This window comes from Gallinula chloropus (genome assembly GCF_964237585.1).
Source record: "Gallinula chloropus genome assembly, chromosome: 1".
NCBI lineage: Eukaryota > Metazoa > Chordata > Aves > Gruiformes > Rallidae > Gallinula > Gallinula chloropus.
The window spans coordinates 54512205-54530644 of record NC_140085.1 but is presented as its reverse complement, the minus strand read 5'-3'; the positions used below and the strand labels follow the sequence as shown (position 1 = coordinate 54530644).

General features: G+C 41.4%; 1 protein-coding gene across 1 annotated transcript in view; it reads right to left on the bottom strand.

The window, feature by feature from the left end:
- FGD6 (FYVE, RhoGEF and PH domain containing 6) overlaps positions 1 to 18440 on the bottom strand; it is a gene marked incomplete at its 5' end in the record, with an annotated part of 69179 nt that overhangs the window by 26130 nt on the left and 24609 nt on the right. Inside the window, 6 exons of the mRNA XM_084262518.1 lie at positions 809 to 896; positions 2071 to 2227; positions 2997 to 3148; positions 12127 to 12157; positions 12250 to 12317; positions 15589 to 15736. Of these exons, the coding sequence (XP_084118644.1) occupies positions 809 to 896; positions 2071 to 2227; positions 2997 to 3148; positions 12127 to 12157; positions 12250 to 12317; positions 15589 to 15736 (644 nt within the window). The remainder of the gene's footprint in view (positions 1 to 808; positions 897 to 2070; positions 2228 to 2996; positions 3149 to 12126; positions 12158 to 12249; positions 12318 to 15588; positions 15737 to 18440) is intronic.

Genomic DNA, 18440 nt, shown 5'->3' with positions numbered 1-18440 from the left:
GTTACTACATAAACAGAGGCTATTTTTAAATTGCTCATCAAGAAGCAACAGCTTTCAAAAACAATGCCTTAAGTATTTCCAAATCCTTACAGGAGCCATCCCCCTTTTACAACAAACACATCTCAAAATACCTCACAAAGGAGGTCTCCATCGCTGCCCGCCTTTTGCAGGAAAGCGGCACCGCATCATGGACAGACTCACTCGAGGTCATCCAAACCTGCCAGTGCCACAGCAGGGTATAGAGCCCAGATTTCCTAATCCCAAACCAGTTTTACAGACTACAGTGCCCTTGTAACCAGTCTTAAGCACTTACCGGTACACTAAAAACACGTGTTTTGCCTTTAAAAGAGATTGGATTTTATAGACAAAACACATGGGTGAGGGAGAAAGGGCAAAGCCACTTGTAGAAGTTCAATTGCAGAGCCATCTTTCACTTCTTTCTCCCAGCTCCATACTGCTTTTTTCCTTCATAAAAGCAAACAAAAAAAACCCCAAAAAACCAAAGCCTAAAACAAACATGCACATTCCAACCCTCTAAGGAAATTAAGGGCTTCTATTACCACAGAAACAAAAACCACCACAGGTTTCATATTTTCCAAAACACACCACAGCACTGGGAATATTAGCACCTCGCTCATGCATCTTAATGCAATCAATATTAACAAAGAAAGCCTCTAAAGCCACGTTGGGGTTTTTTTTTGTATCTGAAGCCAGATAAACATGCTTTACAGATAGAAGTGCCTGAAAACAAGTTTCCTAGGACATGTGAAGACTGGCTTCTTAAGCCTGTAGAAGAGCTTGACTGTACCTGTCAACAGGAGCCTGTACTGGGGAATCCTCTGAACTGGCTTGAGCAGATAGTGCTTGAGGGCCAGACTAGCACAGCGGGGGCTCATCTGAAAGAAACACCCAAAATAAGTAACAATTCAGTGGCAGCCAAAGGTTCCAGCAAAAGACAACATAGGTACAAACAACTTCTGATTACATCGGATAAGCTTTGTTTAAAAAGGGGAGACTACTGAAGTGCCTGCTCTGAGGTATAAGAGCAAGAGTTTCCCTTTGTGGAAGACTGCATGCAAAATTAATTACGAGTTAACAGGCATCGGGAAGCACTCTGTGGATTCAAAACAGGTGCTTCTGCTTAAAAGGACAAGAGGTGAAGCTTCCCTGAAATAAAGGAAACACCAGTGTCAAGGGCAACATGCTCCTTTGCAATCGCTGTCAACATCCATTAGGCAGAATGGCAGAGAAGACAGCAGTGCTCACCGCCAAAGTTTTAATGAATCCACACCAACCTAAGAGAGCCACACTTGAAAATGTTAATTAGCTTGAGTTTGCATTCAAAATAATGCACATCTGTCCCCAAAAATGCCTCTTATCTTCTTCCTGCCTTTGCTGATGGTACCTCGTGCTCTTCCTTTGCCTACTGTAAGAAGCCTTCTGAGCCTCTCGTAAGCAAGAGGAGCAGAGATTACCCCACAGGATGCCAGTGTAATAGGAGGTGGACTCACAGTTTGTATGGTTCATGTGCTCAGGGAGCTTGCACCTCTTCTTTGATTTGTTCTAAGGGAATTATGCAAGAATCTGGCAATGCTCTTAGGGAAATGAATCAGCTTTCATCTGACTGCTGCACAGGCTGGGTTTGAAACTTCCAGAAATATGCAGATCAGAAAATTCACTTTTTTTAACGTTTCTAACTGAAACGAAACACCATTCCCATGAGTAAGCTACTGCCCTATGATGTGGTAGAGAAACCAACCTGGTTAAAGAAGGAGAGTTAATCAGTGCATAGTATGACCAGGAGATGACACAGAAGATTGTTAATGTGTCTGATATAATTTGTAGCAAAGGCTGAACTTTCTGAAAATCAAGGTCCTTTATGATACACCTCACAGTGGTAGCCAAAATCTGAGTTTACTTCTTTCCACTTCCACCTTACTAAGTCTTAAGCCATCACTTTGCAGGGAAAAAGCAACAAACAAATTGGAGGATGGTCTCTAAAGCCTTATAGAAGGCCACAACTGCTGAAAAGCTATAAAATAGGATGTACCTTACAGAAGACTACAGTACCTCAAAGTCTTTGACTACTGATGCAAAACCTGCATTCTTCTTACACTGTTCATCTAGCAGTGCAACGTTTTTATCAAATTCTTTGATGTAGGTTGAATACATCTTTAAATAGGGACCCTTTTTCACAAATATATCAGCAATTCGTTGATGATCAAGCCTAGGAACAAGAATAGAGCAATTAGAAAGAGCTCAAAAGACTGTACATCTACAGCAAAACAACAATCTTCACAGTAAGACATGCCACATTATGTTCTGAACAAAAAGCTTACAGCCCAGGAGACAGGTATCCAACTAAGTAGCTACTCTGAAAAAATCTTACCAGGCAGACCTTGATGTGCTAGTGTTAGACCATGTCTGCTTAAAACAGTCTTGAACCATTTGTACACCTTAATATGAGCTGGGCTTCTGAGGAGATGTATCTTCAAACTTCAAGACACAGTCTCCACCCCTTAAGAAGCAGCATGAGATTACAGTCTTTACTCATTGTCAGTAGGCTTTGTGTATCTGATTTAGATCCACACACCGGTGTAGTTGAAAGAGGACTTCAGTGGGACTGTGGCTGTCAATCCACACAGCGACTGGTTAGTAGATCTCAACTACCTTTCAGGACAGCCTTCCTTTTTCTCTAACGAAATCAGGCTCATGCAGGGACCAGAACTTTAAATTAAATATGAAATTTTAAATTAAAAAGAGTGATTGCCAAAAACGCGTTGACCTGCCTTCTGGATCTTTCTGGAAACATCTGAATGGCAAAAAGCACATCTAACCAGAAAATGATCTCCTGTGCTTTTCCAAGTCAGTTCTGTCATTTAAGAAGGCACGTAGAAAAGAAACAAGAGTCGAGCCGTGGTCACACAGAGTCACATAAGCCCCACAAATAAATTTCAAGAACATCAAAGGAGCGGTATCCCTTTATTGATAGTCACCAGTGAGATAATCGCTCTTCCAGTTCCCTCAGGAGGTCCCGATTGAGTTCGTACAGCTGAGGTAGGTAGTACAGGATCTGATTCAGGATTCTGTCCTCAATCACTGGCTTTCCAAGCTGCCTAGAGGCATGTGCCACAGCGTCCCGGAAATCCTGCCGGAGTACAAAGAGGACAGAAACCCCCCTTCCCATGAGCGAACAGCCTTCAAAGCACCAACACAGACAAGCATTTTCTCTGCAGACATTCCAGGCGCTGCTCCCTATTACCGAAGGCAAGGCGGGTACCATCTGGGTTATGTTTCTCTGCCGCTTCAGCTTACTCCCCCTGGGACTGCCTTAATCCCTTTGGTTTGACGCTAGAGCTTTACTTTCTTGCTCCTGTATGCATGCTAAATAAGCTGATCCTTATTTATTAAGATATGTGCTGGTACTACATACAAGGAAGACTTTGGGGGAGGCTGGGGAGGGGGGGAGGGTGTCTGTCTGTAAAGGTAGTGGTAGCCCAGAGTATCTTCTTGCTAAGATTTGGGTCAAAAAAGCAAAAACGTTACATCTGCTAATGCAATCATAATATCTTATTTTTAATTCATACTAGTTCTCCCAAGTCATCTACAAATGTCCTTTCAGAAGACCTGCCTCAAGCTAAAAGTTGCTATACATAGTGGCTTTTCTAGTGCACAGGAAAACTAATACCTACCAAAAAAACCCTGCACCAACACGCAGGAACCATAAGATTTCAACTGCTAATAATGGTCAAAACCAACATTGGTACCTTCAGATCATTAACAGGGAGGAGGAAAAGCCCCACCTACACTTGAAGAATCACCTTGTAGCATTTTTAGGCTATAATCAGCTCCCAGTAGGACAGAGGGGAGGCTTACTGGTCCTCATTAAACTATTTAGAACTAAAATCTTGCCCCCCACAGAAGTCAATATGTCCAGGACTGTATTCATAATGAAACTCAGCACCCACTAGGCAAAGTATTTTCCTAATCACGTGTAAACACAACTTTCAGAAAAGGTTAGCAATTTAGCATTTCACTTGAAAAATACCGCATAACGTGACAAAAAAAAGAAAGGAAATTTAAATTAGGTGACGTGCTGTACTATGATCTCTCACTTGAAATTGGGCAGCAGTGGAAAAAAGACAATCCGTAATAATTCTTTTTGAGTTTGTGGTCTGCTGAAACCTGCTAACACATGCACAATCTACAGGCAGCCTGAAAAACCAATGAGTTGATATTTTAAATGTCTGTGGAGTACACACCTGCCTTTGGAAATCTGTAGGGTCCTCGGGTGGACAGAAAAAAAAGGGGGGGGGGAGTAAAAAAAATTAAGCCCTGCTCCTTCCCCCTCCTAAAGTCTACCACTACACATCTTATTAGTTATCTCATCAGTTCAGCATCTGGCACTATTTAGGATCTCTCAAACTTAAAGTCTCAACTTTCCCCTGCCCTCTCTCCTCATTACATCAGCTCTGATGGCAGCATGAGCTCCAGACACACTTTCTTGCTTTGTGACCCTCTGGGTCATGAAGGCTGTGACTGGGCAGAGTTATGACAAGAAACTGAAAGGAGATACAGGGCAATGGCTGTGATGGGGGAAGGCTGAGAACTAAATGCAAGGGAGTTAAAAAACAGATGGCGTTATTCATATGGAAATGCTCTGGTTTACATCCTCTGTGCAGACTACTGACATATAGGTTAACTACCAGCTGCATCTTATGGGTTTTCCTGACCCTAGGGCATTGCTTAACACTGAAATGATACATGGAATTACAATGGTAAAAGCTCAGACCAGGCATTCTGGAGAGCTTCATGCAAAATGCACCATCATATTATGATAATATTCTCTATACCACCCCCCAATCACAAGCACACACAGTAAATACACTGTACGTACTTTGCTGAAAACAAGAATTTTGGGCGAATGTTATACAGCTATGTGCACGATGAAAAGAAAAGCAATTTTGTCTCTAGTGTAATCAACAACCCAGGCTTTTCCCTGAGCAAACAATAAAAGGAGAGCAGGGAGCCAGGTTTAAGTACCAGGAGATAAGACAGGAATGTCATTGGTAAAGAGCATTTATTTAACTTCTAGATATAGCATTCAAAGAGTCTGCAGGATGTTTTCCAAACACAGATCTGTTTTTTTGATTGGCTTGATCCAAAGTCCATCAGCTTCATTAGGCTTTGGATCACACCATGAAAGACTCCATCACTAAAACAGCCAACCAAAACTTTGTTTCATCACCCCCACCCTCCGCCCAGCTCCACAACTGAGTAAACTGAGGAAGCCCCACAGAGAGGAAACGCAGGGAAGAAAGATAACATGAAGCTTTCAAATGATGCAAGCCAGCCTGCTAAACAACAAAAGAGCAAAATGCTTTTTTTTCCCTTTTCCTTTTTTTTTTTTTAATTTAAAGTCTTCACTACAGAAGCAGTACAATGCGTTTGTCACTGTAATCACTTCAAGATTTATTTTTAACCTGGCAGTGGGTGTGAAGTAACTGTCACGCCAAGTTCATCTTGAGATAAACTGAAGAACTGAAGGCAAGAGAGCACATGCCTGAGGAGTGGGGGTAGGAAAAGTCAAACAAATCTAACAAGGTTGGAGTGAGCAGTGTTTACACTTGGAGGTACTGGCCTTCTGGAAAAGTAATTTTTATCCAAAAGCACAAAACATAGGTCTGATTTAATTACTGAATATAAAATAGGTAAAAAGTAAACCCTGAAATTTCACTCCAAAAGGTGGAATCTATTCAGGGGACAACTTTTTTATACAAATAGGTTGAATGACTTCGAAACTGGAGTAATAATAATTTCATGCACCAGAACCTAGCTCCTTCTAAAACTAAATCCCTTCACTGATAAATAAAAGTAGAATTCCTGTTGCATTATACACATTGCTCCGATCCTGTAAGAAGTAATTCATATTACAAGTGTATACTATATAACACGGCTTTCAGCAGTCTATTCAAAAGACGTCACCTGATCTGCCCTGGAATTTATTCTGTTTGAAGCAAAGTAGCAACCCGTAACAGTGAATTTTGAAGACAGATTTATAATTTAAAATGAGCCTTTCAAATATTACAACCTTACTCAAAAAAACCCAAAGCCCCAAAAGCCAAACAAATTGCCATGCTTTGGCATTAATGTGCATATTTCACTGAAAAGCATCATTTGCAACAAAAGTTTCATATGCTGCGAGACAGAAAATAAAAGATTATGCTGGTTATACGAAATCATCCCAGCTGCTACCCAGGATAATTTTCCTTTCAGAAGCAGAGAGGCCATTGTACACTTTCTGAAGAGCTACTTTACAGCTGGTACTTCTACACTGTATTCTGGTCCAATAATAATCTTCTGATACAGTCAGCTACTTCAAGAGCACAGCATTCATCACTGTCCTTTTAAAGCACAATCTTTCCAAGCAGAAATCTTAGTTTACACTAAGGTATTTCCCTTTAAGGAAAATCTAGTTTAGGCAGTTTTAAAGGCTTCTGAGTACACAGTACATAAAGGCTTCTGATACAGGCTGTATCCTGGGCTGTGTCAAAAGAAGCATCAAGGTCAAAGGAGGGGATTCTCCCTTTCTGCTCTGCTGAGACCCCACCTGGAGTACTATGTCCAGCTCTGGGATGCCCAGTACAAGACAGACATGGAGCTGTTAGAGCAAGTCCAGAGGAGGGCCACAAAGATGATCAGAGGGCTGGGGCACCTCACCTGTGAAGACAGGCCGAGAGTGCGGAGCTTGTTCAGCCTGGAGAACAGAAGGCTCTGCAGAGACCTCAGAGCAGCCATCTAGTACCTAAAGGGGCCTACAGGAAAGCTGGAGAGGGACTGTTTATGTGGGTATGTAGTCACTGGACAAGGGGTAATGCTTTTAAGCTGAAGGAGGGTAGATTTAGATTAGATATTAAGGAAGAAATTCTTCCCTGAGGACGGTGAGGCCCTGGCCCAGGCTGCCCAGAGAAGCTGTGGCTGCCCCCTCCCCGGCAGTGTTCAAGGCCAGGCTGGATGGGGCTTTGGGCAACCTGGGCTAGCAGAGGGTGTCCCTGCCCATGGCAGGGGTGTTGGAACTACATGGGCTCTGAGGTTCCTTCCAACCCAAACCAGCCTCTGATCCCATACTGTTGCTGAATTACTGCCTCATAAGACATTCCCAACTTGAAAATGTTTACAGAATGTTATTTGTTCTACTAGCATACACTCTCCCCAGAGATGTTCAGCTTTCAAACAATATTTGAGAAGGACACCACCATCACTGCTTTTGTTTCCTCCCACCCCTCCTTCAACACAGCTCCCTTAAATAAGCAAAGGGCCACAATATCTGAAATAATTCTGACCCTGTTGTGAATCATCCCAGATCAACCCACGCACTCACTTCCCCTCTGCAAAGGCCCTGACTCACAATCCCTCTCAGTTCTTTCCACTGGAGGATTCCCAGCACACAGCAAAGCGACCTGCCCACAGCAGTCCAGGGAGCAAAGGAACAAGTTCAATTGTAAATCAAAATAGGTACTGATCAGACTAAACCCTCACTCAGTGGCTGACTTGGTTACGAGCACCTTCAGGTATCTAATAGCTGAATGAAGGTAATTGCCAAGGGGTGAATTTAAAGTTTGTGTAAATCTAACTGCAAGAGAAAGAACTACATGATCTAAATGTGGTCACATATTTTACTGCTAAAGCTTCAACCAATATTCATCTTGGATCTGTTCTCCTAGAACATACCATCAGCAAAGCAAAAATAAGCCATAATCCCTTCCGCTGGGGTACAACTCCCAGCTAAATACACCTGCAGACAGCTCAAATATCAGTTTAATTTAAGGAAAAAAAAAAAATTGCATTTGGATGCTTTTCAAGGAACACACACACACATCCTCACATCCTACGGGGGGAGGGGGGAGGGAAGGGGAGGAAGTTTCACACTCTAGGGAACAGCCAGGCTGCTGTATGTGACAAACTGTAAACATGAAACTGTAGCTAGGAATACAGCTATGGAAGATTTCACAAATACATTATTGAATATATAAATAGGCAGTCTGAACTAGAGTTACACTATTAGCTGTAGGCAGTTAAGTGATCATTAATGAAGACCACGAGTAAGATTGTAACGGTTTCACACATAAGAGATTGCTTCTGGAAAACTGTCAAGAAGTTCCACACCTTTTTCTCAGGTAGTAAAATAATTTTTAAGCCTTTACCAATACAATCCAGTTGGGGTTTTTTTTTTACAATAATTAATTATATGACTGTGGCATATTCCCAGATTAACTACATATCTTTGACGTCCCTTTCAACCCAACACATTCTATGATTCTATGAAGTTGGGTAGTAGGCCAATGTTTCTTTCCAAACCCAAAGTATTTCATTAGCCTTTTTAATAAGATGACTACAGCTGCAATTCATTATCAAATACCTCAATCAGCAATTTCAAAGCACTTCATAGGCTAAAAATTTATCAACATGTTCACCACAGACGGGTCAAATATTAAAGTTTTACAGTTGGAGAAAAAGGAGTTGGAGGTGTTTCACAGCCAAACAGTAGGCCAGTTGTAAGCCAGGAGCAGAGGTCAGGAATGCACCAAAAGCCATAGCTATTTTTTTTCTCAGTATGCCCACTACATTCTTTTTCTAAATCTACTGCTAACTGCAACATACAAAAAGTCTAAGTTCACTATATATACAGTTTTCATATATATATAATTTTACAAGTGTCTTCTGAACTGGAAACAGCATTTCCCACTCTTGTAAGTGCCTCTGGAGGGACACACAACGGGGAGGGGATGAGGTGGGAGTTTGATTTCTTATCCGCCTTCTCCAGTAAGAGACTGACCTTATGGCTGCAGGAGAGTTACAGGTGCCTCCCGACAACCTCCTACTTGCCGTCAGAGTCCTAGTAAAGTCAGAACTGGGATGTAAGTCAGAAGCCCAGCTCTAAAAGCTTAGGCAAAAGCCTGAAAACCTAAGGTTTGCTCTACTCACACAGCACAAAAATCACATATCAAGGCCTGCAGTGGAAGGAGCTATCCCAAAAGGCACGTTCCTTTCCTGGACCAGAAGCCCATACCATAGGAGGAAGGGGAAAACAAAATCAGTGAGGATGCAAGAACAAAAAGAGATGGGTTGATTTTGGGAAAAAAAAGAAACCAGGAACAAAAAAGGACAAAAGAAATGTCAGCAAATAAGTCAAGCAGCTTGCCCTTACAGCAAGAGGGTGCTGCTGAGGAGGTCCTCTCCCTTTTACAAAGAAAACCTTTTCCAAAGGATCCCCCAAAAATAGAGGTACAAACCTCTGATCCTGGCTGACTCCTTTACCAGGAACACCAGGTGGTTTTGAGCACAGAGCATCTCAGACAGCGGTGACAAACTTACTTGTTTCTTTTACACCGCTTATGTTTTACATCCAGTTCATGGTTCCTTGTTTCCCCTTAGGGAAGAAACAGCACTTCTCACATATCCTCAATATTTGTTTATTCTCTGGAAACCATAATGAATCATCTCACAGAGATACATACAGATGAACTGGTTTGAACTAAGCCTCTTCCCCCCCCCCCCCCCCCCCCCCCGAGTTTATAAAAGCATTTTACTGGAATCTCCTCCTCTAAATGAACATTACAACAGTTAGCAGAAATACAGAGAATGCAGAAGATTACAGCTAATGTCCGACTGCTCCAGCAACCCCACTCACTTTGTCTGAGCACACACCAGCGTGCAGAGCCTTATCTCTGCTATGACCAGCTCATTTCATGCCGTAGAAATGACCCCAAGTGTTTATCATTTTCTTGAGAATTTCTGTAGTGTCTTCAACAGAAACAGCCACACGTACTTAAAAAGCATGACAGTGCCCAAACAGGCATGACCACTCCTATCTCAGGCAAGTTGTTCCACCTAACTTGACTGACTTTGTTAGTATGAAATAAAAAAAAAAAAATGCTAAAAAAATTTTAGTGGCACTTGTCACTAATTTGCAACCACGTGCTCACCTTCTCAACTGCTTTAGATTCTACTTCAAAAGCTGTAAGAAGCAGCAGCAATGTAAACACCTCCTTCTTACATCAACAATCCAGTTCCTTGGTGGCACTAAGAGCCATGAGCTGCACTAACTGTTAGATTGAGAAGAATACTAGTAATTTCAGATCATCGCTAATGGACTTAGTCACTAAATTACAAGTACTGACTCTTTGGGAAACCACTGGTAGAAGGTTCAGAAGATATAACAGACCCTCAGCTGGCTGGACAAATCTTTGCTATGGATAAAACAGCTCAGCCTATGGAAAAATCAAAGTTTTGATTCCAGAAATCTGTCAGAGGTTGCTTCACTGTTGGTTGGTAACCCTGACACTGTTACCACTTACACTGGTAAACCAAAGTGGTTCAGTGCACGTGAAATCAAAAGGATACTTTTATCAATATTTAAATATTATCCTTAAGAAATCACCTGATTAAACAAACAGATTTAATAATGCCTGTGAAGAACGTATGCAAAGCCTCAGGCATACAACTCTGGAAATAAATATAAAGTTTTCTGCAAACTTTATCAGATAGAACAACTTTTATGAAAGAAAAATGCACACACACAGAGCCTCAAAACTGGTGCCTGCTCTGACAAGGACACTCACCCAAGGCTCACACTGCAAGCACATGGACAAGTTGAGGACAAGGTATTTCCTGGACTCCTAGCCTAGCATCCTCTCTGTTAGACCAAGCTGAATACATGTCAATTGTTACTGCTAGCCAACAAAAACATTTCTAATGGTTTGTGTTTGGCAGCTAGAAACTAGCACAGTGTCATGAACAGTGCTGTGAGTGATCCATCAGAAGAAAGCCACAAGCACCCTACACACGCTGCACATTTACACTGGGAAGACAATCTTATGTTTATCCCAGAAACTTCCTACTCTCCCTACTATTTTCTCGCTCCCACATTCTTCCTCTGCTTGTCTGCATCCTCCTCACCGGTGGCCTTTCCTAACAGTGTTACCTGAAGAAATGACACACTGAAAAGTGGAAACACCTTTAAGACATAAGTTATATGCCTGAAAAATACAATAATTAGAGTATTATTAAAACTTGTCTATGTTTATCAGGACAATTCTCTTTCTTTAACCAACACTGAAGCTCAAGTTCTGTACTGGAAACCACGTTGAAGATAAATTATACATTGGCCACAACTCAAAATCAATTAACTAAAGTGGAAGGCAAAAGAGGAATCCGCAAGTGGTGCGCTAATTTTTTCGTTTCCTGAAAGACCTCGGTGTTACAGGACTGTACACATCCATCTGTAAGAGCCTTTGTTCCCTGTTACACAGAACACACTTCTCAAGAGACCAAGACAGACCAATGCATCTGTTTGCAATATAGCCACTGCTATTGCCCAAGGAAAAAATAATAATAAAAAAATCACTATGCTTGCATTTAATAGAGTGACAAAATGGTACAAACACATATCACCTCGAAGTTGACAGAAAACACATAAAATGGAGCTAGAGCAAGCTAAATTCTTCATTAATTTACTGTTATCACCTTCAACACAGCACGCTTAACAGATGACTGGTCTGCATAAGCGTGGATTGAATAGTTAACCCTTGCTGCAGACAAGACATCGTACATACTGCAATCACAGCTGCTATCAGAAAGCATGCATCTGTTAATGAATTGCAGCCAAAAAAAATATGCTGCCATGGTGATGGATGCACTCTTAGGGCTAATTAGTTAGATTACCTAAAGAATGTGTAGTTTCATTTACCATCTCTAAAGGTAAATTGTTCCTGCCTCTCCCTGCTACTTCAAAATGTTATTCTAGCCAAAGATTTTATTTTGGTTGCTATGGTAAAAGCTGGCTTATGAATATAACATAAATGGATATATATTCCATTTTCAATAAAACCCCCCACTGAGCTGGAAGACAGTGTATGTTTATTAAGGAGATGCAAAAGGAAACAACAAAACATTTGTCCACTATATAAAATCTGAAATTGCTTAATTAGATCAATTGGTTTGTATTTTTGACACGTAGACACAGCAGGGGACAAAAAAAAATTACTTCACCACAATAAAGCCTAAACATAGAACTTTAACAGATTAAACAACAGAAGAGGAAACTTCTTTTTCTGGGGTACTTACAATGTGTAAGAGCTTTAGCACATCCACAAACCTATCAGAAAAGCAAGAAGAGGCAAACAGTTACATTTTAATTGTCCAATTAAATTAAACCGAGTAGTTGTTAACTTTAGCACTGACACTTACACTTTCTCTGAGCTCATGATCTCCTTGGCAATATGGTAAACCTTTGTCTTCTTTCCAGCTGCCTTACTCTGCAAACAAAATTATATGTTATACTATGCACCTACTAAAACTGTTGTACAGATCATTTCTGAAGTGTGGTTCCTCAAATCCAATGCAATTATACAATAGTCATTTATAATAAAAACATTTTATACTGCTTTGAAATCTTCTAGCTTTCAGGATCTGTGAGAAAATCTATTTAGCTTGTAGATGGAAACAACAATATTAGCTGAGAATACGTTTTATAACACTATCAGCCTTTCTAATTATTGCAGAAAGGACTGAAGCCCATAACGAAGCTCTAGTAAATGAAAATTATTGTTTAGCAAAAGTAGCAGAGCACAGACAATATTTCTATATTATTTGATTTTTTTTTTCTCTGATTAACATAGCAACACCAATATCTGGAGTAAACTTAAATGGGTTTCAGGAACATCTTAAAAGAAATACACATTTTCTTTACTGAAAAAGAAGATTAAAGGAGAAAAAGAAGGGGGGGGGAATCACAGTGAAAATTCAGCTTCTGACAATCTACTAGAGATGCTGAAATACATAGCAACTGTACTGCAACAATGTAAAAGTGTGAGCCTCATCATCTACCTGAGACACTGAGGAGACAATGTGGGGTTCTATGTGCCTGCATTTGGCTTCCAGAAAAACCATCAATGCTACTGTTTAAACATCAGAGAGAAGGAACAGGTATAGCAAAGCAGAAGGTGTCAAGACGCAAATGCATTTTCTACACAGCGTAACTCCCATGTACAGTTTCCCTCAGATAAAACACCTTTCTCCGTAACAGCTCTCATGGTTTGCCATATGGTTCTTTGCTGACAGCTGTCACCACATCTATTAGATATTCAGGCTTTCAATTCAATGGGCTGCAAAGAAAGAGCATGGATGAAGAACACTGAAACATCACAAAGATATACAACGATGGAAGCCCTGGGGAGACTGTATTGAGTATGTAGCACAAGCACTGAACAGTTTATCTAGAAAAGCAGATAATCAGTGGCCTTATATATATGAACCGCTGCTGGCTCATAAGTGCTGATGTTGCAAAGTTCATCTGGAGTCTTAGGTCTTCTCCGAACCTATAAAGAAGTCTCAAGTGCTGGAAGTCAAACCATGGAACTGATGATATTATTCAAAGGTTGGTTTTAATGATACTACTATATTCAAAACAAATTTAAAAATCCAAATCAATTTTCAACTGAATTTATCGACACAGTGCTGAATTACTGAATTTATACATTAATTTATAAAATTCATAATTCAGTGTTGCATCACATGTATGCAAAATACATTATTTATATACTGCATAGACACCTTCACACAGAGCTGGGATTTTACATCTGAAAATTAAACTTCTTTTCAAAAAACCACTCAGATCTACCCAGTGAGGGTCAGTCTGATTCAGAGGAGATTGTAACACCCATCCTCCAGCCTCAGCGCCTCTTTAGAAAGCGCAGCTGACACGCTCCCCACCAGGCTGAATTCACAAGTAACTCAATTATGCAGAGCAAGGTATCTGCCATCACTATGGATGGGATAGTTGCAAATGAGATGAAAATTAGTGTTTTGAGAACAAGATGCTACCACTAAACAATTACAAAACCAAAGTCTGTTTCCAGCCCTGTTTGAAAGACTCTTCACATACCAGCTGGCACTGCGAAGGCCACTTTGCATTTGCTCAGCCAAAGACAGTGTAGGCCTAAGAAAGGGAATCAAATTGGGCTCTCGGGCATGTCATTGGGAAGGATCCTGTACCTGCTCTAACAGATAAAAAGCATCCAAATGACCAGATGCTTGTGGGAAGGAAAAACAAAACCAAGCCCAGCTGATGACCGATGTGGGGCCTGCTTGGCTCTCCTCTGCAGCTGCTCTCCCTGTTCGGAAGTTGGTGGTTAATCCCCAGCTGCCGGGCCTCACGTGCCGCAGGCGGCTGAAACAAGCCCACAAGCAGATGCTGCGTAGCAAGCGCTGAATTACTCCGTGAAGCCTGCACAAGAAACCTGGCAAGGGGAACCTTTCCTGTAAAACTCTGTTGTGAAAGGGTGTTTCTAGAGGCACACAGGGTAAGTTAGCTTCTACACAGGTACAGTTCTGCTTAGTTTCACAGGAACAAGCTTTTTTCCCTCGACTCTCTTTGCCTTCCCCAGCTTATTCCTCAGAAGATCTGATTAAATGACATTCAGGTCTGACACCTCAATGTCAAGTCTTCTCTTCCAGCACTACCAAGTCAGAGCTGCCAGGTCTGGTGCTGCGGGGAAGCACCGGTCTATGGACAGGCTGGTGTCAGGGCATCCACAGCTGGTAAGTCAGAAACAGGTATCCCCAGGAAGAGGGGTAGGACCCTCAGAACTTCATTCAAAATAGTAGTGCTGCCTTCCTGCTCCTCATTTGAGGAAAAAATACAGTTAAAATAGGGGAAATCATTCCAAGGTGGCACTCTCAGAAGCTAGCAGGAGATCAGATCTTAACCACAACAATCAAGTGTTGCTTATCCTCCTCAGAGGGCCACAGAGGTGGTTCTGCAATAGCAGGTCTCCCATGCACATGCCAAAGTCCCTCCTTAGCACCAAAGGAGAGAAATAAGGAAAGTAAATACTGAAAGGCAGGTTGAGGGCTCTGGGTATCATGCCACTAAAAAGAATTAACAACTGTTTCACTCATCCATCCCCTATGCACCAAGCAGTGATTTGGGAGGTTAGCATACCGAAGCTGCCTGCCCTGCAATGGTTACTGGGACACAGCCTTGGCTGAGATCCCCCAAATAGGAGCATCCAGGCAAAACCACAGCTTCCGAGAGATTTTTTAGAAGGACCTTCTCGACCTTACAGTGCTTCCTTGGGCTCCACCAAGCGTGGCAAATTAAAGGACGATTTTAACTGTTCAGTGCACAAGAGACATCGCACACTCTAGGAGCTGTGAGGTGCAGACAGCCTCATTAAAAGGAACTTGCAAGTCTCAAAACTGAAGATCTCCAAACAATCATCTGTGTGCGTACCTGTCCTATAGGGGCATGGTAAGCAGGTCTACAGATCCATGACACAGTGAAAGATTAAGAAGAGTTATGTCAGGCAATATGCACTTTGTAGTGGCATATTTCTACACCTGACCTCTTAATATCAGGCTAGCATATTCAAATTTTATGGAAAAAAAATAACAATAAGAATGACAAAAATAAATATACAATGTTATGTTGACTCCACACCTTTTATTTTAAAATATCCCAATAAGTTACAACTTACAAAATAGTGCAAGAGTGAATATCTTCAGAGTACAAAGATAAAAAGATACCTGCTTATCTTCGTGAGTATCAGGCTCTCCTTTGCTGGAATCTGAATTTGTGTCATCATCTTCATCAGAACTGTTTATAATATCTTCTTCATCTGACTGAAGATCTCCCATTACCATGTTAGGATGATCATGGTGTTCTTCTAAGGACCTGAAATTAAAATATGTATAATTGATAAACATACCATGCTTTATTTGTGTGGACAGCTTTCCATATTATCCCACAATAAATAGTCAACTTGGCATCAGAAACACTGAAAACAGTCACAGGTAGTCTGAAGAGAATGATGATGGTGGTAGGCTTTTCCACATTGGACTCATAACTTTACAATATTTTATCTGTGCTGGAATTGATACAATGCTGGCTGACAGACAGCAAAAGCTACCGTACCTTTGGAGTATTCATGTTACCCCTGTCTGTCAGTTTGCCTGAGAGCAAAGTCTGATATAACTGGTCCCTTATTGCTATGTGCACATAGTGCAACATCTGTACCACATGCCAGAAGGATAGAGGAAGACCACAGCTGTTTTGCTTTCTTCTATCTCATCACATCAGGCCTTGTTCCAGATATGCTCCTCAGACTACAGGTCATTTTAGGTGCGTTTATATACATATACAGGGCTGTTTCTCAACACATATGCTCAACAACTGCATCAGGGATGGCAATATTATGTAACTATTCTGTCCAAAAATGCTTCTTAAATAGAAAAAAGCTGAATCTTTTGTAATTAAAAACTCCCATCCATCAGAGATGGACACCTTCCACGTAGCTGTCAAAGCTAAAAAAATATAACCTTGTTCTGATGCTGTACAATGACTACAGAGGTCTCTTCTAATTAGCTTCAGCTGTATTTGCGATACAGAAATTGGATGAGACAGACACACAACCTTCCTCCTCTAACCAGCCTTGACATCTTCAGTAGAGATTTAAACAACTCAATTTAGAAGAAAATAAAAAAGGGGGTAGGGAAAGAAAAAAAAAGAAAACAAACTGGAGGAAACAGAGCCTGAAGTTTTGTAAAGTTACACAGAAACACAGCAAATTCCTGGGATCCCTCTTTTAATCCTTAAAAACATCTGATAATTGCCAATTACACTAAAGCTATGTGTAAAGTCACATAATCTGCATTCAAGGCCTGTGAAAAGATGCTGGGAAGCCACAGGCTTATTGTGATATGAGCCAGAAGTGATTAGCTTCCCGACAAACCAAATCCAGAAACCTTCGTCCCTGAGCTGCTGCAGCCGGCAGACATCTCACCGTGCTGACCAACACCTAGTTTTGTGCAGACCAAGCATGTCAGGGCTCCACACTTCCCCTCACAGCTGCCCCTCTGCCTCTCTATGTGAGGGATGGTTACAACTGATCTCTCCCTAATTTTGAATCAGAAGAAAGCAGGGATGGAGGGTAACTTTTCAGACTCATCATCTCCACACATAATAGTTACCAGCACAGATCCCCTGGGAGGTAGGTGGCTGCCAGTAATGCGAACAGCAGAAGTAAGGAACACCAGCTCTGTGGGATGCTCTGCAGCCACAGCAAGGTGCCAGCTATTCAAGGCTCAAGACCAAACAAACAAAACAATGCACAAATGCTGACCACAAACAGAAGTACTGCATTTAGAGAAGGGGAGATAAGTTGGCTTGTGGACAGCCCTTGGTCAGCTACGAAGACGTAGAAAAGATTAAAATAGCTTGGTTCTATTAAGACAACACAGGAAGGGCTCAGGAAACACCCAAGCAGCTGCTGTCTCCCAGAACTCAATGGGGTGGGGCTGGGGGGAGGAAGGAGATGACAGGCTCATCACTGAGTCCAAACAAGACCCTGAGCCACAATTGCAGCACCCAGGGTACATAGAGACACCCAGTTATTTCAGTTTGGAAATTATCAACTGCACACAGAAAGAGAGCGTCAAACAACAGTCCTCCAGGGACAGTTCCCATAGAGCCCCCACAAGCTTCAGGAAGTCAACACCAAAAAAGTGGCTTTTCACTGGAGCTTGCCCTGGAACTGCACTAACAGGATGCTAGGGCTTCTGCAGTTACTCAACTTCAGTGATTCAGATTGCTGTGGACTGGGTGGGCTAGACAAGGAGTTAAATGGCCTGCTGGCCTGAGGATGTTCATTTTGGCAGATGCCATCTCATATCCTTTTATTTCATAGATTACAACTGTCTGTAAGATCTGTAATATTACATGAGGTAGACGTATCCCCCTACTTCATTCAAAACCTGAAACACAAACAACTACTGCTACTCCTTCCTTCATTGTACTGCTTGAGGTTTTACTATCCAAATCTACAACTCACTCTACAACTGATGTGGTATTTTTTCTTCCATTTATTAAGTGCTTTATATCTAACCACACTGGAATTCACTTTTTAGTCCCTTAGTCATTAACATTTACTTTTGTTAGTGTACATCTTGTTGCCCATTTTTCCTGTCTCTGGTAATTGCTCCTTTAACTTCCTTTAAAACAGGATTCCCTCCCACCAAGAGAACGTTTTCATAACTGAAATCACAGTCCTTTTGCCTAAGCCTGCTCTACAGAATGCCTGATTTTGCTATCGTTTCCCATTTAAATTTTTCAGAGCAGCTGTGCTAGCACTTTAAAATTTTAGAAAACCTGTCCTTTCTGAAGTGAGAAACAAGCATATTTCTAGGTGGGGCTGTGTTCTGCTTACACAAACATAAACCTGTCACCAACGAAGGACAAAGATCAAGCTAGATGGCCCGTTTTGAGCAAAGAATTGGGTTATTTAGTAGAAAGTTTTAATTAAAAAATGACTAAGAGTTGTTAAGAATTAGCTACTAATGTTCAGTAAGTGTCCACAAGTGAGAGCCACTCAACATATACT